Source organism: Phocoena sinus, chromosome 16, assembly GCF_008692025.1.
Source record: "Phocoena sinus isolate mPhoSin1 chromosome 16, mPhoSin1.pri, whole genome shotgun sequence".
Lineage (NCBI taxonomy): Eukaryota > Metazoa > Chordata > Mammalia > Artiodactyla > Phocoenidae > Phocoena > Phocoena sinus.
The window spans coordinates 27,326,157-27,349,264 of record NC_045778.1 but is presented as its reverse complement, the minus strand read 5'-3'; the positions used below and the strand labels follow the sequence as shown (position 1 = coordinate 27,349,264).

Here is a 23,108-nt window from a genome sequence, read left to right as displayed (position 1 = left end):
AAATAAGGGAGCAAACCAAATAGCCCATAGTGGAGTTTCAAATATGTTTAAAATTATTTTTTTTAAATATGGAATGCTTGTTTGATGGAACAGTATGCAGTCTTCAAAAAACAATGATTACAAAGACAATGAAGCCACAGTGCAAAAAGCCTTAGAACTAATGCAACATGAAAAAGGCAGGACACAAAATGAATCCTTGGCTCTCATTTTAACCAAGCAGCATAATGCCTTTGGAAAAAGAGAATATACACAAATAATCGTGTACATTATTAGCTAAAGTGGCAGAGCTATAGACAACTGTTTTTGTTCATTTTTTTCAAACTTTCTCTGATTATGTTTCACAACACTGTTGTAATTTTTTAAAGGCTTTTTAAAATTTTAAAGTCAAGAATTTAAATGAATTGAAAATCAGAAAACTGGGAGCAAAACTACAGCCACCAAGATTTTTCAAGCTCCCAATGCCTCCTGTCATCCAAGACACCACCGTGGGCACCTCCTTTGAGGTGGTGGGCAAAAGATTCAATAAAAGCCATTTTGAAATGCTCTCCTGGACCACCCCCCCGCCGTCCTTTCCCAGCAACCCCCCACACGCCACCAGCTACCCCTACAGCCACCTCTTCACCAGCACCCATGCACGCACAGCCAGCTTTGCCGCTGACGTCACTCAGCCCCTCCCCCAGTGTTCCCAGGGAGCTCGCTTCTAACAAGGAAACTCCAGTCCTCAAAGTCTGAGGGTTTGGAGCCCCTCCTGCAGCCCCTTAGAACATCTTGCTTGCCAATGCCCATTTGAATTCCAAAGAACCATTTCAAAAGCGAGCTGTTGAGGACAGCTGAACATCAGGCAAGGAAGCGAGGTGGAAAACCAGAGAAAAAGGTGTCCCGTAATTATCCTGAGCCCTGAGTCCGTTTCCTTGCCCAGCGTCAGACTTCTAATCCCTGGGTCTCCTTCTTCTGCATCTCATTCCCTGAATTCAATGGGGGAAACTCTCAAGCTGGAAATTAATACCTCAACTCTCTCCATTAACATGCCAACTCAAATAACTTGCTGACACTCTGTAGGCTGCTATTTCATTAAAAGAAGACAGTTGAGGGCTTCCCTGGTGAAGCAGTGGTTAAGAATCTGCCTGCCAATGCAGGGGACACGGGTTCGAGCCCTGGTCCGGGAAGATCCCACATACCGCAGAGCAACTAAGCCCGCTAGCCACAACTACTGAGCCCTTGCTCCACAAACACTGAAGCCCGCACACCTACAGCCCATGCTCCACAGCAAGAGAAGCCACTGCAATGAGAAGTCCGCGCACCACAACAAAGAGTAGCCGCCGCTCGCCACAACTAGAGAAGGCCCGCGCACAGCAACAAAGACCCAATGCAGCCAAAAATGAATAAATAAAATAAATAAATTTATTAAAAAAGAAAACAAAGAAAATGAAAAATAACACTGGATGCCTTGTTCTGTGTGAAGTGCTTCAAGGGATACTTTAATTCATTCAGTAGCAACAACAACAGCAACGAATTCATGAGATGATGAGACTTTCCCCAACCCCAGCAGTTCTCCTTCCATCATCCAGGTAAAGGCATTCTCTCCAGGATTCCTGTCTATGCAGTGTAGGTACAGAAACCCTGTACTCGCAGCAGTCTGAAGTTAAGATCGTAACTGATTCTCCATGTATCCCCCTTCCCCTCTCCTGTCTCCCTGCTCCCTTGAAGGCACACCTAGTCTGATAAACCAGTCCAGTTTACAGATGAGAAAACTGGAGCCCAGAAAAGTAAGGAACTTGTCCATGACACAGAGCTCCTGTCAGGGCTGGGGCTGGCAGGCACGTTGTTGGTCTTTGCACTGCACCATGCTGATTTATATGACCAGCATCCACACAGCACAAAAAAAGGTACCGCCTTCCCCGTATGTTGTAGAAAAGGATCAAAGGAGGTCCTATATGGTCCATATGAGACCAAGACTCTCTCACTAGCCCTGAAGAAGTACTAGCTCCCTAAATTGAAGCTCATCCCCAGGTCAACAAATGGTCACCCGGAACCTTCAGGGGAGTGGGGCAGGGCAGCACTGCACCATGCCCAATCCTTAAAGGATGCCACTGTCCAAGACTCATTTTTCAAACACATCATTTAAGACACATCTGGGTTCCCTGGCTTAAAATGGGTTAACATTTACAAAAGATGCAAGTGAATAATAATAATGCAATCATTTAATACAATATCACTGTTTAAAGGTCTTTTAACATAACATGGCAATTCTGCTAATACATATCACATACATTGGCAACAATACAAGAAAGATGAAAGGTGGTTATTGTTGAAGTAAAAAAAAAAGTCCCAGAATCCCACTAAGAAAGTAACATGAGACAATAATGCGTATTTCAGGTACACACTATAACTGACTTAAATTATTATGGATGTACTTCATACTTAATTACCTTTCTGAAATATGTCGGGGTATTTTGTCATAAACTCTGTAGAGTCTGCCGTACCTCTACTAAATACTGGTCTGAAATGCAAACCCTTTGCTAATGTTTTTATTTGAATAACTTATTACCCAATATAGCAAGCATCAACACATTTTATAGAACCAGAACTTGGCTCTGAAATTCCTCCTACCCTAATGCCAGTCACTGTTGGGAGCATTTAGTTATAAATTGTCTTTCAATAAAAGTAAAAGCTCCCAAAACAACAAAATGAAAAGACACAGCAGCTTAAATCAAGGGAAGTCAATTTCCACATGCTGATCCTAAATATTTCATGGCCCTATTTTATTCTGACATTTGTAGATGACTAAAGTGTTACAAAGGAAATAAAATGCTGATTAAAGAGTTCACTGTCATAAAGGTTACTGAATTGTAAATGGCCCTTTCCATCTTCCTGTTAATAGGTACCCAGCTGTAAACATCATGAAGGATGGGAAGGGAGGGCGGCTTCCCTCCTTTAGGAGCTGTATATACATTCATCACTGAATCACCAAGCCATGCTTAATTGCAAGCTGTATATCACACAAATCCATGGTAAGTAGAAGGAAACTCATTATTGCTGCTTCATAACTACTGGGTACTTCTCATTTTAACCTCCTCACACCTGGGACACTTTGTTGCTTTACAACAGGAATGCAGAAAAGGTATTACACCACTAATTACAGCCCACACTGGCACCTCCATCTCAGCTTCCTGGAAGAGAAAACACAACTCTCTCAGATCTGCAGCCATCCCCGGCTTCTGCTTCATTGCTGCTAAGTGAGTTTTTATATGTGGTTTGCCACCCTCCACTGCCCCCGCGCCCCCTCCTCCCCTATTCCTTCCTGGGGACAGCATGTTGAGATCCATTACTCCTTGAGAGTTTACAGAACTGTTTAAATGATAAAGAAAAAAAAAAAACCTGCAGTATATTTTGCTTTGACAAAATTATTGATTTAAATCCCATACAATAGCGCACAATACTATTTAAAGGTCAATCCAAGAAAAATGAGTTTACACCCAAACAGAGCCGAGCTTATCTGTCATGAAAGTGTAATGATGTGTTTATTCCCTCACTAGGGTGTATATATTTTTCAGGAAGATATAACGGTCTACTTGCAGGTGAAATCTGTTCTTAAGCAGGAATTTCAGGAGATATTTACATTTCAGATGGTGGGGCTGATATCTGAGACCCATTTCTGCACTTAATCGTCAGTTGGGTATTTATTTTCATGGCCCAAAAGTGATTCTTCTCACTCACAGGTCAAAAATGAGACATACACTTGAAAACTATAACCACAACTCATATGGAAATCTTTTAAGAAACCTAAGGCAGCTAACAGAATGCAAAGGTAGCCATGATAACTGCCTCCCCTGCCTTTCAGTTTCTCTTTTTCATCTCAGAAGCACAGCAATGAAGTACGGCAATAAAATGTTCTAAGGTCGTTGTTTCTAGAAGTATTTGTCACTAATGAATCTGTATATCTGTACTTTTTTTTCTTTCCAAAAGGCCAATTAATGTCAGATCTAGCCCGTGACCACCATCATTCTTCCCCAGTTGCCTCTAAAGGTACCCAGACCTGGGCCTCATTGGGATGGGATAAAGGGAAATGAGGGGCTGAGGCCTGATATCCTACATCGAGGTCACAGCCCCTAAAGCCCTGGCCTACTGCCTCTCTGTTGCGCTGAGTTCAACCAACATTTACCGAGCGCCAAGCACTATGCTAGCTGTGGGGGTAAGAAATAACTCAGCACTTTCCCTCCTGAAAAGCTTCATTCATCTAGTAAATAGGGACAGAGCACGGATCACGTGCCTGGTACCATGCAGTGATCTCTCAGAGGTGATGGTCTTACAGGGCCTGGAGACACTGCATACATAACTAACTACATGTGAAGTAACTACCCTAATGGTGACGTTCAGGATGCTATGGGAACATACAGCAAGGGAAGCCAAACTAGTCAACAGGACTCAAGACAGGCCTTCCTTTGGAAGTGACATTTAATCTGAGACTTGAGGGATACAAAGGTGTTAGCTAGGTGAAATTGGCGGGGGTGAGTCAAGGCAATGCGAAAGGCATGTGCAAAGGCCCTGAGACAAGAGAATCCTCTGCAGAGAACAAATAGAGCAGCACACGATCTGGCTGAAGGCTAGGGAAGAAGAGGAGAAAATCCCGCAAACGATGGCAAGAGTTCTGAACCTAAGGGGGACCACTGGAAGATTTTAAACCTGGGAGTGGCATTACCTGGAGCAGTATGGAAAATGGATCAGATATCAGCAACAGTTACTACTGGAATTCCCCTCCTAGGAGGCTATGAGAGCAGTGGGAACAATGACAGTGGGGGTCAGTGTTAGTGTTACAAGCAATGGCAAAGAAAGCCCCTACTCCATCACCACCGCTGCACAATAAGTACATTTCAAGAACTGACCTATATTCTTTTTTTTTTTTTTTTTTTTTTAATTTTTGGCTGTGTTGGGTCTTCGTTGCTATGCACGGGCTTTCTCTACTTGCAGCAAGCGGGGGCTCCTCTTCGTTGTGGTGCGCGGGCTTCTCATTGCAGCAGCTTCTCTGGTTGCGGAGCACAGGCTCTAGGCGCGTGGGCTTCAGTGTGTGTGTAGTTGTGGTGCACGGGCTTAGTTGCTCTGCGGCATGTGGGATCTTCCTGGACCAGGGCTTGAACCCGTATCCCCAGTGCTGGCAGGCGGATTCTTAACGACTGCGCCATGAGGGAAGCCCCTATACTCTTATTTTCAAGACAGAGCTGACTAGGCTTGTGATTCAGCTAGTTGGGTCTTCGCCCCTTTTCACAGGTGCAGTTTAGCTGGTCTAGGGATTACAGCAGGTCTGAAATTCTTATTATCACTTGTCTGCACCCACCACCCCACTGGTTATTTTCTTGTCGTTATTAACTCTAGCAAAAGAAGAGCCGGAAGAACGAGCGCTTCCAAATCCAGGTAGTTTATTGCTAACACTTGGAGTAAAAGAAGCTGCTCTTGCCTCTTTGGTCAGGAAGAAGAGTGAAGCTATTGGCCAAAGCTAAGTCTGAGGACGGTCAAAGTTTAATTTATCCCTGTTCCCTACAATCATGGGTGTTAGCACCTTGATGATCTAACAACCTGTTTAGTGTATGAATTTTACTTCTCTTCCAGTATTCCTCACAGGGAAGAGGAGTTGGGTGTTTATGAATTTTCTACTGTTCTACTTTTGGCAGAGTCTCAGAGCCCCTCACATTCAGGCAAAAGCATAAAGCTACTTGCCTCACTGGGTGAACTGCAGGAAAGCCTGGCATAGTCCCACGGCTCATCCCACAACTGCCTCCAAACCCCTTCGTACCACCACCCCCATCACAGACCAACGCAGGGGACACGGGTTCGAGCTCTGGTCCGGGAAGATCCCACATGCCGCGGAGCAACTAAGCCCGTGCGCCACAACTACACACACACTGAAACCCATGCACCTAGAGCCTGTGCTCCACAACAAGCGAAGCCGCCGCAACGAGAAGCCCGCGCACCGCAACGAAGAGCAGTCCCCGCTCGACGCAACTAGAGAAAGCCCGGGCGCAGCAACGAAGACCCAATGCAGCCAAAAATAAGTAATAAAAAAAAAATTTTTTTTTAAATACTGGCTTAACACTTTGTAAAAAGTAAACTTAAAAGCTTAGTTCTAATTTCAGTTTATTGTAACATTGATTTTAATAAATGAATTACAGTTCTAAACATTACTTAAGTATATGTCTTAGTTTCTTCTGGCTACTGTAACAAATTACCACCATCTTGGTAGAATTTTTAAAAATTATTCTTTGTTAGTTCTGGGAGCTAAAAAATATCACTGAGCTGAAATCAAGGTATTAGCACAGCCATACTCTCTCCAAAGGCTCTAGGGGAGAGTATGTTCCTTACCTCTTCAAACTTCAAGCTTTTGAAGGTTGCTGGCATTCCTTGGCTTGTGACCACATCACTCCCATCTCTCTGGTCACCACTGTCTTTTCCTCTTCTGTCTGTGTCACATCTCTCTCTGCCTCTCTCTTATAAAGAAAGACACCTGGGATTTCAATTAGGACCCACCTAGATAATCTTCTCATGTCAGAATCTTTAATCACATCTGCAAAGACTATTTTTCTATATAAGGTAACATTCACAGGTTCCAGGAATTGGGACCTGATACTTTCAGGGGGTTATTATTTACGACCACAGTACACATGTAAGAAATAGATCACTGGCTGGGTTTATTTACTTATTTTTATTTTTTATAAATTAATTCTTTATTTATTTTTGGCTGTGTTGGGTCTTCATTGCTGCACGCGCGCTTTCTCTAGTTGCAGTGAGCGGGGGCCACTCCTCGTTGCGGTGCGTGGGCTTCTCATTGCGGTGGCTTCACTTGTTGCAGAACACGGGCTCTAGGCATGCGGGCTTCAGTTGTGGCACGTGGGCTCAGTAGTTGTGGCTCACGGGCTGTACAGCATGGGCTCAGTATTTGTGGTGCACAGCTTAGTTGCTCTGCAGCACGTGGGATCTTCCTGGACCAGGGATTGAACCCGTGTCCCCTGCATTGGCAGGCGGATTCTTAACTGCTGCGCCACCAGGGAAGTCCCTGGCTGAGTTTATTTAATCGTGAAACTTTTTCGCTCTCACTAACCAGTCATGCTCAGACTGTTGTTTAAATTCAGTGGGTAAATTGCCACAATCCTTAATGTCGATTATGCAAAATGTGTGGCAATTTTATATAGTTCACCAGTGAATTCAAAACGCACTAAAATTCCTTCTTGGGAAGACTTTTTAAATGGTTAGAAACTTCTTTTTCCAAATATTTTAAAGTATGCAAAGATGAGCATTTTTATAGATGATACACCTAGACACTTTTTAGCAATGAGGTTAAATGAGGATGAAAACCTTTCCAAACACCTGTTTCCGAAATGTTCTCTCCATAGCACGAGTTTCTTTCAGAAAGCATTTTCTCAAGTGTCTTTTTTGTCCAACATAATCTGTTAGGATTTATACTCTGGTAAGCATTAGGAATGAAAAAATTAAGAAGGCTTGATTTTTTTGTAAAAGAAAAATGGAGGACTCTTATTTACAATAATTTTTTTAAACTCTCAAGTTCATTCTCATGACAAAATCAAGGAATCTCTCCTGGAACCAAAGATTTTTGTATTCAATCCCCAACTTATAATGAAGTATCAATATAATGCAAAGGTTCTCTTATTTGAGAATTTTTTTTAAATAAAGTTAACCACATCACTAACATCCCGTAGCCAGAGACTAATAAGATTTGCAAAATGCTGAAAACAAAAAAAAGAGAAGATATCCCTATGAACTGCTCTTCAAAGAGAATTCCCAGGTGATGTCACAGGTAGCACCCCTACTGTGTGTAACACTGCTCACATGGTGGTCACCTGTACCAAGTGAGGGTGCCAGTTCAGCCAGTTCAGTCTGAACATTAAATACTGGCCCAACAAAACTATAACTCAAAAAGATACATGCGCCCCTATGTTCACAGCAGCACTATTCACAATAGCCAAGACATGGAAACAACCTAAATGTCCATCGACAGATGAATGGATAAAGAAGATGTGGTACATATATACAATGGAATATTACGCAGCCGTAAAAAAGAATGAAGTGATGCCATTTGCAGCAACATGGATGCAACTAGAGATTGTCATACGAAGTGAAGTAAGTCAGAAGGACAAATGCCATAAGATATCACTTATATGTGTAATCTAAAATATGGCACAAATGAACCTATCTACAAAACAGAAACAGACTCACAAACATAGAGAACAGACTTGTGGTTGCCAAGGGAGAGGGGAGTTGGGGAAGGAAGGACTGGGAGTTTGGGGTTAGCAGATGCAAACTATTATATATAGGATGGATAAACAAGCCCTACTATAGAGCACAGGTAACTATATTCAATATCCCGTGATAAACCATATGGAAAAGAATATAAAAAAAGAATGTCTATATGTGTATAACTGACTCACTCTGTGGTATAGCAAAAATTAACACAACACTGTAAATCAACTATACTTCAATTAAAAAAAATACTGATCCACCTTATTCCTTTCTCATTACACTGTCTTCTGGCACACCAATGACTCTTGTGAAATATTCCTTGGGCACAAGCTCTTCACTCTAAGGACTATGGCCTCTAGGTTAAAGGTGAGTATTCTTATACTGATGGGGAAAATGAAGCTAAGAAAGGCTAAGGGAAATCTAAAAAAAGTGGATATATGTGTATATATAACTGATTCACTTTGCTGTACAGCAGAAACTAACACAAAATTGTAAATCAACTATACTCCAATAAAAATAAGGAAGGGAGGGAGGGAGGGAGGGAGGAAGGGAGGGAGGAAGGGAGGGAGGGAGGGAGGGAGGGAGGGAGGGAGGAAGGGAGGAAGAGAGGGAGGGAGGAAGGGAGGGAGGGAGGAAAAGGAAAAGAAAGGCGAAGGGAATTGCCTACAACAGCCTGAGAGTAGGCCTCAGAACCAGAGTTTGAATCCAACCTTCTGATTGCGTGTGTGGATCGCATCCTACTGCCCTGTAACTCCTCCCTTCATTAATGGGGTAGGAAAGGTGAGGAAAGCAGTGCAGCAGAGTGGTCCAAACACCAGTTCTGAGGCCAGATTGCCTGGATTTGAACCTTGGTTCCATCACACCCTAGCTGTGTGACCTTGGGTATATCAGACTAGACACCTCAGTTTCCTCATTTTCAAAATGGGGATAATAATATCTATTCCACAGCATGATGGTAAGGATGAAATGAGTTAATTCATGTGAAGCACTTAAGACAGCAATAAGCACAGAGTAAGCAAAAGTATGCACTCAGATGTTAGCCATGCAACAATACCTATTTCATAAGGCTATGAAGCAAACGAGAAATGCCACATATACACAGAAAGATACCGTATGTGTATATACATACACACACACACACACATATATACACACACTATAAATAGAGAATAGGGGTGTGCACACATGCACCTGGTATATAATGGCCATCTAATGAAGATTAGCTTGCCTTGAGTTTTTGTTTTTAATTTGGAATGGAATATGAGCGTCACACAAAATCATCATGCTGATAAGGGTCCTCCATATGGGCAAGAAGGCATCGTTCTGATGCCACACAGGCACACCACCCTCTCTGCCTTGTCTCCCAAAGACATTAGCCATTTAAGAATCCAATGCCAAAAATCCCAGGTTTTGAGTTATAACACAAGTCCTGCTGATAAATGCCTATGTCTGTAATCATGGCTATAAGAAAGCAATTAATATTCTTCTAACAGGAAGGTGCAACCTGGGTCTGTAGTGAAAATCATATGGAAAGTACAACCTCATACATGTTAACAATTGCAAGTACTGAAGTTTTTCCATCCCTGTCTAAGAACCTCGATTCTACCTACCTGCCCCCAATGTCTGAAGCATAAACTTGAACTAGTTTTTCAAAAGCCAGTAGAAATGTCAACCCAAACTTTGCCTTCTGCTGAGTCTTTGTCTTTGTCTGCTGAGTCACCATAAAACACAAAAACAGACCATTGTCCAGACCAAATCACTACTTCTCTCACCTTCTCAAAACAGGAGAGGTATACATTATGGAGAAATCCATCAGTATACACTTCATTCCGTGATGTTCCTCCTGGTTTCACCTCCTTTTAGTGACTCTGCTCAACATGCCATCATTGTCTCAATACCACCCATTATACCCTGTGTCATGTTTACAGAATTTGATGAAAGCATTCAAATTCTAGTACTTAAAATAAAAATCAAGGGAATCTGTAATTTCATAACCAAATACCACCTGCAGGAAAACATGGTGGTGGCCAAGGAGTCTGGAAGGGGGAAGCCAAGAAGCTAAGCAGACCCAGAGCACCTGGACAAGGTAAAAGCTGCCAAATGCAAGCCTGAGGTCAGTGGAGAGGCAGTTAGGAGGTACCCGACCTACACACAGGCTGAGCAGCAGTCCACACGAGAAACACGAGGCTCCCCAGATAACAGGTGAGAGAGTCAAAGAGAGAAGCCACATTGGAGTCAAGTCAAGAAACTTGGGTTTGCACCCCTGTTTTGCTCCTCTCCAACACTGTGACCTTGGCAAAGCTATTTCCCCTCTCAGAACCTCTATTTCTTCCTCTGTAAAAGTGAGAGAGTTGAACCAGCTCATCTTTTTAGACCTTTTTAGCTCACCTATTCTGCACTTCTTCAGTCATCACCAATCTGTGTGCTGTGAAAGCTACCAACACTTTTCTTATTTTCAAAGTTTTTAATAACTTTCTTCTGTTTTGTACAACCAATCAACAGTATGGAAGGTGTTTACCAAATCTGTCTTTTCCACCTGTTTTGGGTCACAAGGTAAGAATGGAGCCTTGTGATTAGTTCTGCTATGAGCTGTGGTACATTTACTTGCCCAAGTAGATCCTTCAGAACTTTCTTTCCCTTTCGTTCACCATCCAGCAACATTTAAGATGTCAACTGCTGTGCTATCTTGAGTCCCTCTGGGAATAAATGATCAGAGCCCCTCTACCAACCCACAATGTACACGAAGCATTCTGAGAAATACATCTGCACTGTCTTATACCTTTGAGATTCTGGAGTTATTTGTTACTGCGGCATTACTTAGCCAGACCTAACTGATACAACAAGCAGTCTGAAATTTAAATTATTATTTACCCTCTACTATTACTATAAGTAGTACCTATAATAAACAATCTTACATTTTTATAACTCTCTGTACGTGTCCATTGCTCCACCAACTTCAAGGGGTCTCCTTCAAAGAGCAAGGACCGTGTCCAGTAAGAATGAAGAAGGTGAGAACACGGTCATCACACTCCAGTTGCATTCAGTCTCAAGAATAAGTTCCTAATGTAGCAGACTCTTAAGGAAGACCAAAAAATCAGGTCATAGAGGGACATGACAATGTTTTTTAAAAAAAAAACTGCTGGCTATAGGTAATGGAGTACTGTAGGCTAGGGCACAGAGATTTTGCCCAGAGAAAGCACGTGAAGAGGAGACGTACCACCTCCTACCTAAGCTCTGAATATGAATTGCATCCTTCAGGTCAGTTAACAAAGGCTACTGAAGAGAGGGGGAGAAAGGGACAGCTATAAAGGATGAGTTGATGAGGTTTTGTTGGAAGGGAGAGGGGAAAAGGAAGAACAAAGAGATACAAGCTTAAAGATTAAATTTTTTTTAAAAAAGCCCTGAGGCAGCAGAAATACAGAAGCATACAACTGCATATGAGATTTAAGAAGCAAAATCGCTAGATGGTTAAAAAATCTCTAACTTCCAACAAGCATAATAAGAGGAAAAAGGGATAAAACAAAAGCAACTGTATTTTCATCAATTGATCATTTGCTAGCTGGGGCTTTTGGGGAAAATGGTGTTAAGAAAAGAACACTAATAGGCATAATACTTAAGGAAACTGTTTACAATGTATGTTTTTAACCCAGAGTCAAACCCCTGTAGCATACTTCTTGCCTTAAAAACAAAAGCAAGACACATCCCCTGTCTTGTTGGTTAACCGCAGCACTGCTGTTTGACAGACAGTCAGTGTGACCTCGACTATCATCTACCCAAGAGCCGCTCTTCGGGTACCAGACGCACAGGCCTGACTTACAACAGGCAAACCGTGGGGCAAACTCGCAACCTGGGTGCAGATACCGTGGCTCTCACCAATGTAAGGATGTGCTGAGGAATCAGCAGTCAGACAGTGACTGTCTTCTGGTAATAACTTCTTCTTATGTCAAGGAATCTACATGCAGATCAATGTGACTAGCGTGCACACGCTCATCCCCACCATCAATCACTATCGATTTGCACACCAATTCCTCACCATAATTAGAAGGTATAGACAGGGTAGCAATATTACCTTCAATACTGTGTCGCTACCCTCCATACACGACTGTGTTCCACCAGACTTCCGCCCTGCTGCTCTGACATCTCCGACACTGCTTCAGTCGTTATTTGGGGTGAGAAGTGGGGGAACTGAGTGAACAACATGTCCCTGTGTGCCATGCCTACCTGAGAGATAGCCGGTCCCCTATTAGAGATTTTTTAAAAATGGGAATTCCTCCATATCCATATTGAATCCCTGTGTGCAAATTCGAAAGTTGGCAACACGCGGCTCTTAATCTGATTTATGCACCAATTTATTTTATACGTTAGGCACACTGCATGCAGGCTGACTGATGCATAAAAATTTCATGCAAAAAAGGACTCACTCCCGCACGGTGGGTAGGACAAATGACTCCATATACCAAATGCATTTTGCCCACTATACAAACATTTTGATCTGTTTCTATCTCCCCTCAGCTCCCACTCCAGAAAGCTCAAAAGCCTGTATATCTTAACTTTCTGAAATCCTTTCATGCTACAAAACACCCACTTATGCAGAGAACTTCTCGCCGTGTTCACTGTTTAACTGCGGATCGTAAACACGTAAGCATGCTCAACAGAGGCAGACAGACAGACACATACCCACGACACACCTAGGTAATTTGGCAGTGGGGTTGTTTGTTCGAGCATTTTTTCTCTACGTATCATAACTACCATGCATTTTGCATTACTCTTCTAATTACCTTCCCAGGGATATGGTCCCCAGCATATTATTAACAGCAAAACTCCAAACAAATTAAAAAAAAAAAAAAAAAAGCTTTAGGAGTAGGGTTTTTCGTTAGGGAAAAAGCATCTAGAAAAAGCATCTTTCTGAATTTCCTTTTATTAGAAGTCTCCTTTCATCCAAGAAATATGGGGCCTGAAATAAATTGTACCATCCTGCTTTTTTTTTATTCAAATCCTTGCCAGAGCTAGGCAGTATGCTAATGAAAACAGGTTGATAAATGACTCCCTGATATTTTCCAGACATTTTTCTCTCAGAAGTGCTCTAAACTGATGTAGCTCAAAGAGAATAAGGCGCATTAAGTCATTATATCAATTTTTGTTACCCAGATACTTCAGTCCCAGTTAAGCGCTGACAGCCAATATAAAACAAGGCAAGGGCATCATACGACTCCATCGATCAAATCTTGTCGTAGATAGATTGCCTATTACACAAATAGAGCCAGCAGATTCAGTTTGTAGTTTTATGCTCTCCAATTAAAGGATAACAGGGTACTTTCCCATAAATCTGCTAATTGCAACTGAATTAATTTAACAAATTTCTCCAAGCACAGACGAAAAAGCGATTGGTTAAGCTAATATAAACTAGCACAGGTTGTCACAAAGAGGCTCCCATAGCATCTTTTTGCTATACCTTGATTGGGCAAGGTGTCACAAGTATTTAGCTACTTTGTGGTTCTCGGGCAACAGACAGCTGACAAGCATAAAACATTGCACAAATAGGAGATAATTTATTTGTGGTACTTTTTTTCCTCTCCCTCACTCCCCACTCTTCCCCACCCGAAGGATGAAATAACTCCCTCTTTGCATCTAATTAATGTTTCTCTCCAAGCGAAGCTGTTTTTCTAAATCAGAATTACAACAGCCAAAACACTATAGTACAGAAAAGGGTCCCTCCGTGCCACGAAGAGAACAGGAGGGGCCATGGGCAAAAACTAGAGTAGCTGCCTACGGCATTTCAAAGGAGGAAGCAGCTCAGTGCTCCTGAGTAGGGCAGGGCGAACACATTGCAGAGCACTCTGCTCTCTGCAAGTTCAAATATGCAGGTTAACTGTCGTCCAGGTGCCAGATTCAAAGCAGATGATGCCAAGCCATCAAATAATGCGTCATAGAAGAATTCCTCAACTGCCATGCTCAGAGTTCTGAAGGTGGAGCTGTGCTGGGTGCACAAGGGCTGCTCCTCTGCTTCTGTCCCCACTCCACCATGCCTGAGCCAGGGATTCCGAGAGCTACGCCTAGGGGACTCACAGGTTTGGGGCGGGGGTGGGAGGGGGGTTGGGCAGGGAGGAAACACTATTAGAATAGACAGCACATCTTCCAGATTCGGTGGAATAGGGCAGATTTTAAATATCTTGCCCCATTTTGTCCATATTTTTAGACTGGGTGTTTTTAACGTGAGCTTGTAAAATGCAGTTGTCATATCCGTACTTCGCAGGCAAGAGGTGTCTTGCCAAAAGGAAATAGGTTTCAGTTCCAAAAGGGGCTAAGGGTCCCAGGGACAAGAGAGAAAAAGCAATGGAGCCCATGGAGAAATGAAAAGGTCAAGGCAGCAACACCAGGAGGATGGACCTTCCTAATGCAAACGAAGGTCGGCATCTCCAGCACTTCTCTCTCCTCTAGTGACCACAGCTTCAAGCTTTCTTGCTGCGGAAGCTGATTCTTATTTTACCAGGGAGAAAAAAATCTTGGGGTAGAGCCTCTTTTCCAAAACACATTTCTAATAATCCTGTTTATCCATTTGTGTTTCGGCTAATAGAAAGAAGCTCTGCCATTTGACAGTAATTTGACAGTAAGCTATGTGAGGACAAGAACCATGTGACTTTTGTACAGTGGGTCTGGAGCAGTGGGACAGGCGTGCTGCCTCTAGGGTAGAACATACACAATTTTAAAACTGGCTGAGTCATCCGGCCAAGAGGTAGTGGGGTTCTGCAAAGGGAGAGAGGGTGTGAGTGGAGTCCAGGCAGAAAAGTATAGGGTGTCGACTCCTACACACTATTCGTTGGGCACTCCATACCTAACCAGAAAGAAAAGTTAAACACACGCCGAGAATACAAAGGAAGAGATGTTTTGAGTAACAGTAATTTACGTAAACATGCTGGATCGAGGTCAGGAGACCTGGGTTACAGCCCCAGCTTTGCCACTCACCAGTTGTATGATGCTGGGATCACACCTAAGGATCTCTTCTTCATCCATAAAAAGGAGGATGTCGGAGTTCATCTCAGAATTAGATCTCATGAAGGCTGGGACATCTAACCACTGTTTTTCAAAATGCAGCTGCACGTGGAACTGAATTCCAGGGTGCTTCTAGCATTTTTTAACAGAAGATAACAGAGTACACTGCATAGAGTAAGGGTAAGTACTGTTTTGTAATACTTCTCATTCAGTTATGAAATACATATATATGTGCGTGCAGGCTGCAATGGGAAGTCTATTTCTTAATGTCAGTCACACTCAAAAAAAATTTTAAAAACCGAAAGCCACCAATCCAGTCCAACCCAAGTACTGAATGTGAAAATTCTCTGGCTCTGTCACCACAAGTTCACATGCAGAGAGGCTGCAAGGGCTGGAGCTGGGGGGCTGAGGCTTTGAAAGAACCAGCACAGAAACCTCTCCCAGCAGCAGCTCATCCATCACTTCTGATGAAAATGACAGACTGGGGAACCCCTCACTTTGGGAGAGAGGCCTGTCTTTGTGCAGATAATGAAGTGACTCATTTCAGAAAGGGCCCCAGCACAGTCCCCAGCCCAGGTGGTATGGGTAGCATCCCAGTTCAGAATGAGAGGCCACAGGTCTGCCACCCACACACTCCTCACACAGAAGCTGAACACCAGGCATGCCAGAATTCCTGCCAGAAGGAGAGAACTCACATTTACTGAAGGCAAAGGCGGGCTCCCCCATCAATTGCAGGACAAGTATTTCATAGATCCATTTATGATTCATACGCATGCAGATGCAACGGCAAGGACTTGCTCCCTATGAAGGGCCTGAGAAAGGACGGCCTGGCGAGAATTATGTCAGCATGAAAGAACCTGCTGGCCACCTCTCAAGAATCCACATAAGATGAACTAGGACCTATTCATAATTCCCCAAACCCTTCGCTTCTCCAGTTATGCTGAGCCAGCAATTATTTTTACTGTGCCTTGTTACGAGTTACGATCTGATGTGTTCACTGGAAGGAAAATCTAAGAATAAGAAGTGATTTCATATTACAGACATGTTGGGTTGAGCCTAAGCTTCTCTGGAGGGAAAATACTCCTTTAGCTAAAAGATTTTCTACTATTTGGATACTCCCTATATGAAGATGGCTTAAGGCTTATGGAACTTGGTTTTATGGAAGACGTAGAGAGTATGATATTGATACTATGGAAAGAAACAACAGAAGAGCCATTAATGAAAGAAGTAAATGAAGGGTGTGGGAACTCTCCGGTTAGCCAGCCAACAAGTATTTCTAGAGCACCTGCTCTGTGCCAGGCGCCAGGGTGGACACAGCACATATAGCCTCTTCTCTCAGGAGCATACAGTTTGGTTGGGAAGAGAGCTGTTAAGTTTTGTAAATAAACTAGCACCACAAAGGAAAAACAAAAATAATTAATAAGGGGCTCGTAGTTTGGGGATGGCCTCCCTGAGAAAGTGTCCCTTTTAAGTTCAGACCTAAAGGTTAAATAGGAGGGCAGGCGGAGAGTCCAAGAGGAATACCCCAGGCCTCTCCAGTCCCCAGCCCTCACCACCCCAGCTCTCCTCTGCCTTTACACTCCCGTGATCATGCTTCCATCGATAAATCTCTACACCCTCTCGTATACCCACATCACCTCCCCTGGAGCCCCAATGGCCTCCTGTCTTCCCCAAGCCAGTCCCTTTCACACTTGGCTGCCCCACTGTTCCTTCAGCTGAGAATGGTTTTTTGCAGCTTTCCAGCCTGCTCAGGTTCAAATTCCAGTTCTCCCACTTCACAGCGACATGGCCTGGAACAAATGTCTCCATCTCTCTGTGCCTCAAAGTCCTCATGTATAAGGCAGAGATGATAATGGGCCCACCCTATACGTTTGGAATAAAGATTAAATGACTGACTGCAGAATCCACTATTTCTTCACTATTTCAAAACTTGTAAATAAAATACTTAAAGAAACTTATTTTAAATGCAAATTAAAGGGCAGATTTTCTCAAACAGGAGGGGAAAAAACACTAGTTTGAAAAGATCCATGCACCCCAATGTTCACAGCAGCACTATTTACAATAGCCAAGACATGGAAGCAACCTAAGTGTCCATCAACAGATGAATGGATAAAGAAGATGTGAGATACACATACACACACAATCGAATATTACTCAGCCATAAAAAAGAATGAGATACACACACACACACACACACACACAATCGAATATTACTCAACCATAAAAAAGAATGAGATACACACACACACACACACACACACACAATCGAATATTACTCAGCCATAAAAAAGAATGAGATACACACACACACACAATCGAATATTACTCAGCCATAAAAAAGAATGAAATTCTACAATTTGTACCAACATGGATCAACCTAGAGAATATTATGCTTAGTGAAGTAAGTCAGACAAATACTCTATGATATCACTTACATGTGGAATCTAAAAACCAAAACAAATCAATTCTATAGCAAAAAATATATATATATATATCTCAAACTCACAGAAGTAGAAAACAAACTAGTGGTTACCAGTGAGGAAAGGGAAGGGGGTAGGGGCAAATTAGGGGTACAGGGGTAAGAATTTAAAACTACAAGAAAAATGAAAAGCACTGAGAACTATACCCGGCACATAGTAAGCATCCAAAAAATGATAACTGTTATGATTTTTGTTACTGCGATTACTGTTGTTTATTTATTACTTTGTTCATTTTCTATATTCCACTCTCTCATATGAGAGCCAGATCAAATTGCCCTTCTACTGCAGAGCTATCCAAACGTGCTCTAGCCAATATACTCGCTGCAAATATATTGTACACACCACTCTCACAGCCTTTACCACATTATACTGAAATTATTTATGTATCTCTTTGTTCCCTGGACCCCAAGCCAGAGGCTACATCTTATTTATGTTGCTTCCCCAGGGTCTGGAAATCAACAAGCTCTCAACAAACACACAGGAAGATGGATAAATGAATGAATGGATAGTGGGTGGCCAGACAGATGGGGCAGCCTGGAAAACTCACCTTGGAATTCTCTTTCTCTAGGGAGGTATCCCTCCAAGTATTGATACTTGAGCAAATGGGTTGAAACCCTCCCAGCCATGTAGTGACCTCTGGCCTAAAATGTCACTGCCCATGTTGGCCACCATTTGCGGAGCACCTCGGGGACTAAAGCTGTCCTTTAGAAGCCAGGAGATCTCTCCAAATTTGAATCCTCAAGGAGAAGTATCTTTTCTCAAAACACTTCTAAACCTAGTGCGGCAGATCTTTAAGCCTCTAGCTAAAATGCCTGAAAGCATCCTTCTATTTATTGGTATCGTTACGTGCATGGTAACAATCGCAGAAGCAGAGCATGACTGCCCTAGCTTTTATGCCTGGCAAAATCAGTGTCTGCATTAATCTGAACTCCAAAAGACTATAAAATTAAATTTAAGTGACTCACTTAACTACCAAAAGAAGAAAAGATCCAATTTTAAGACTGTAGAGAGAAGAAGAAATAATTGCAACTGTTTGGTAGGAGTGTATTATGTAAATAAGTAGGAGGCATGTCAAGAAATACAGATGCCCAGCCACCTTTGCACAGCAATGAGAAACCACCTGGGAGAGAACAGGGAATGTGTTCTCCTTGGAGGGATCAGAGAGAGCATCTCTTCTGACTCTTGAGCTGCTTTCAGCAACCTCCTTGACCTGGGAAGCCCGAGGCCACCGGGTTCAAACCATGGTATGCCATGAATCCTTCTCGTGGAAGGGCATGGTGGACCATTAACTCCCGAATAATATCTCTTGGGCATATTCTTTCCTTTGCATTTCAACATGGCAAGTTCTGAAGTCCCTGGAAAATGCTTTATCTGTAATTAGATGTGGAAATGATAATGTTGCAAGGAAGTTGAAAGCAAAGTTGGACCAGCCTGAAGAGGCATTGGTGGTAGGCTGGAGGAGAGCCTTCAATAAGCTTCTGCTTCCTAATGCCACTTTGTAGACAACAGGTTGAGTCAGAGGGCCACAGTGAACCCCAAGCTATTGCTTTCCTCATTTTTATAAGACTTAGGAATACTGGACTAAGAACTTTCTTACCCCTAGTCCTTTCCCATAGTAAAACCTATAGTTAAAGGCAGGGCCCCCTCTAAAATGGCCACGAAGGTCAAGTTCATTTTGATGCCAGTTACTAGAAAAAGGAGAGCAGAGGTAAAAGACATAACCACTCCATCCATCACGTTTCTAGAATCCTGGACATGACAGAGATCCTATGACCTAACTCAGACTACAGATTCTACTAATTTTTAAAGTTTCTCTAGGAGATTCCATGGTCCCTCATGAGAACCTATTTTACCAGTTCTCTCACCAGCCGGTAATTTTGGGGAGGAGAAGAGACACTGATAAACCCTCACACTGCTATCTAATCTATATTTCAATGTATCTTTACCCAACAAAATATTTCAGACAAATTGCAATGGCAAAACTTATTTCTGGGGCACAGGCAATGCCAGAAATAATCTCTAAAGATCCGTCAAGGATCCTCTTAAAAATATGTGCATGTCTACCCCAGGGAAAAATCTGATCCATAAGGACTTATAAAATGGGGACGGGCGCATTCCAGAATGGCAATGAACTCCCTACCTGCTATGGACCCAGTTAGAGGCAGCTCCTTGAGGGGAGGGACTGAGTCATAGGCACTTTGTAATCCCCATGCTCAGTTTAGTGTCTAGCACACAGCGGGTGTGTAATCCATCTTTCAAGAATGAAGGAAGGTCTTCTTAGGTATCACTGCCAAGCCAAGGATGCCCAGAGCAGACACCTTCTACATGCACAAGTCCACTGTGGTAATAGACTCCAGAAAGACCCAAGGCCTACCTCAGCCAGCTTTCAGGCAGGGTAAAGGAGAAGAAATGAACACCACCCAGGAACCTTGCCCAACATCAAAAACAGAGTGCAGGACATTTTATTCTCCATTAATTTGGATATACAGTATTTCTCCATGATTACTGTAGCAGGCAACGTTCTTATAAGGTTATGAACTGGTTTTGCATCGTTCCATTGCTAGAATTTAATACTGTACTAAATGTGATATATCTCAGCCATGATTAATCCTGCCCAGTTCTGCAGCAAGTTTCTATAAAAAACCAACTTGAAATACAGGATTCTTAAAGCCCTTGCCAAATCTGCAAGATGTGATATTAACATGGCTCCAATCCAGGCGAGCACGTCTAACTTACGCCGAGACCATCCACCCGTTTGCCTTTGTGCTCTGCGAGCAGCTATTTATCCTATCGCTGAAGTCGAGAAAATTCAGGGAGCGCTGCCCTGGCCTGCTTTACAACAGCATTATTAATACTGCTCAACAACAAAGTAAAATTACAGATAAAATCTGAATAGGGCCATTACTGGTTTTAGAGGGAGCTAAATAAGCTGTATAATGTGCTTGGGCCTGTAGCACGTGCCACCCGCCATGACAGGAGAGAAATGCACGTGGCAGCCAACTCGCCACCGGGGCTCGGCTCCGTGTAAATTCCCTCCTCGAACATCGTGAATTAAAGCAGATGAAAGTTTTAAAATGTCAGGCGAGTCCCTGGGGATGGATGTGCTTTATGTTTTTTATAGAGTGAACATTAATTTCAAATAGAAAGGGAAAGCAGCCCTCTTTCTCCAGCCGTTCGCTCCATTTTTTCTTAAGTTCCACGTGTCCACTTTTAACAGACCGGTCTTAGGGGAATTGATGCTGCGCTGAGTCAAACTATCGGGCTCAAGGTAAAAGGAAAGTCCTTGTGAGGAAGAAAATTAAAAACTCACCAGCCCCTTCCGAGGAGCAGCCCCAGTCTGGAACATTTGGCTTGGAGTTAGACAACTGAGGCTCGAATCCTACCTCCACTTCTGTCTAGGTGCTTGGCCTTTGGAAAATCTAGCTTCTCTGATCATTAATGTCCTTCTTCACAGGGTTAGCAGATAAATTAAATAAACGAGTACATGTATATATACTATGTAATAAATAGTTATCTGTATATGTGCACGTACATATGTATGTATACACATATACATGTGTACATGTGTGTATACGTATATTTGTGTGTATCTCACACACATACTCTTTAGGTTGGTACTTTAACTCTTTAACAGCTTTTCCCCGTTTAACTTCTGTCATGCATTTCCAGTCTTATTTAACTCTTCTACAAAGGAAACAAGATTGTCATTCACAATTCATTCATTCTCAACTACAATAGGCACTGAAGCTCTCTTATGTGCCAGGTCCTTTGGGATCCAAAGGAAAACAGGATGTTATTTTTGCCCTCTAGGAGTTCACAATCTAGAGTAGTGGTTCCTTCTACAGGTTGAATCCTCAGTGAAATTTAGAAGCCTTGCCTCCTAGTTTAGGTCAAGAAACGGGTGTGCTATCAAGATGATGAGGGGACAAATAGATGGCATAAGCATTCTGACCTAAGAGTTACAAGGCCAGAAGGCCCATAATAATTTGGATTACTGTCTGGCAGACAGCCATTCCCGTGCCCTCCCACTGTGGGCAGAGTTTACTTCTCTGCCCCATTGGTATTGGTCTTGGCCATGAGACTTGCTCAGGCCAATGAACTTTAATGACGTGATAAGAGCAGAGACCCTAAGTGTGCCCACATCATACGAAGCCTGAGCCCCAGAATGCACACACGGAGCAGAACTGAAGCCAATACACAGCCTGGGGTCAAGGCCAGCTGCCCTGCTGCCTAGAGCAGAGCCACCCAGCCTAGATCAGCCAAACCACAGTCAACCTGCAGAATGTGAGCAAGAAAATAAATGGGACCGTTTCCTATGCAGCATTACTGTGGAAATGGCTGACCAATAAAAGGTCTAAGCAGAATCCCAACCAGAAAAAGATTGCCTCATCAAAAGCAATCTGGCACAACTTGACTACTGGAGCATTACAATGAGATTATGGTACAAAACATGCTTTTCATGGTCAGATCAATCATTCTGTCTCAATTCTGTGCCTGTCCCAGCCCTCTCAGTGTTGAAGAAAATGAACACAAAATAAGTTGATCTTGATGAGTATGATTCGAATCAATAATGTTAATCGGGCTCCTGAGTGTAAGTTAAAATGACTTCAAATCAACAAAAGGGTAATAAAGCTTTCCCAACATTCAGCACCACCTACGATAAATCTATAGTGGTCTGAAATATCCAATTTCATTAACAACACATTTAACGTGCTAAAAAGACAGGAACCTTCTCCCAACAAAACGTTCTCTCAGTGCCTACGAGCACATTAACTCAAGATTGCAAGGCATATCCAATCGTGTACAGTTAAGTCCCCTACATACAAACGAGTTCCATTACAAGAGCACATCTGTAAGTCCAATTTGTTTGTAAGTCCAACAAAGTTAGCCTAGGTACCCAACTAACACAATCGGCTATAGAGTAGTGTACTCTAACACGTTTATAACACTTTACCCACAAATAAATAAAAAACAAACACAAAAAATAAAACATTTTTAATCTTACAGTACAGTACCTTGAAAAGAACAGCAGTATACTACAACAGCTGGCACACAGGGGCACATTCGCATCTCTGAACGTTCACAACTTGAAGGTTCGTATGTAGGGGACTTACTGTGATTAAGTTATACCTGAATAAGGGGGGATGTACTCTATGGTGATGACTTACTTTAAACTTTAATTTTTATTATTATCTTCCTGTCCCACCTACTTCCCCTTCTCCATGGTAATTTATGGAATTACTAGATATTTTCCTTTACAGCCTATTTCATTCTAAGTAATATTATCTAGCAAAGAAAAAACCATTCAATATTCTTATGTAATGAGAGTGAGATATGCTAGAGTAAGTGGGAAGGGAGCCTTTAAAACAGCACTGCAGGGGCTTCCCTGGT

General features: G+C 42.6%; 1 protein-coding gene across 3 annotated transcripts in view; it reads right to left on the bottom strand.

Annotated features, from left to right (window-relative positions):
• Positions 1-23,108, bottom strand: part of LRMDA (leucine rich melanocyte differentiation associated) — a 1,257,159-nt gene that overhangs the window by 840,336 nt on the left and 393,715 nt on the right. Inside the window, exon 1 of one of the 3 annotated variants that reach the window (XM_032608117.1) lies at positions 15,211-15,320. The exons of the other annotated variants lie outside the window; for them this stretch is intronic. Coding sequence (XP_032464008.1) covers positions 15,211-15,254 — 44 coding nt within the window. The 5' untranslated portion in view covers positions 15,255-15,320. Of the gene's footprint in view, positions 1-15,210; positions 15,321-23,108 lie in introns of those variants that run through there. 3 annotated transcript variants of the gene reach the window in all.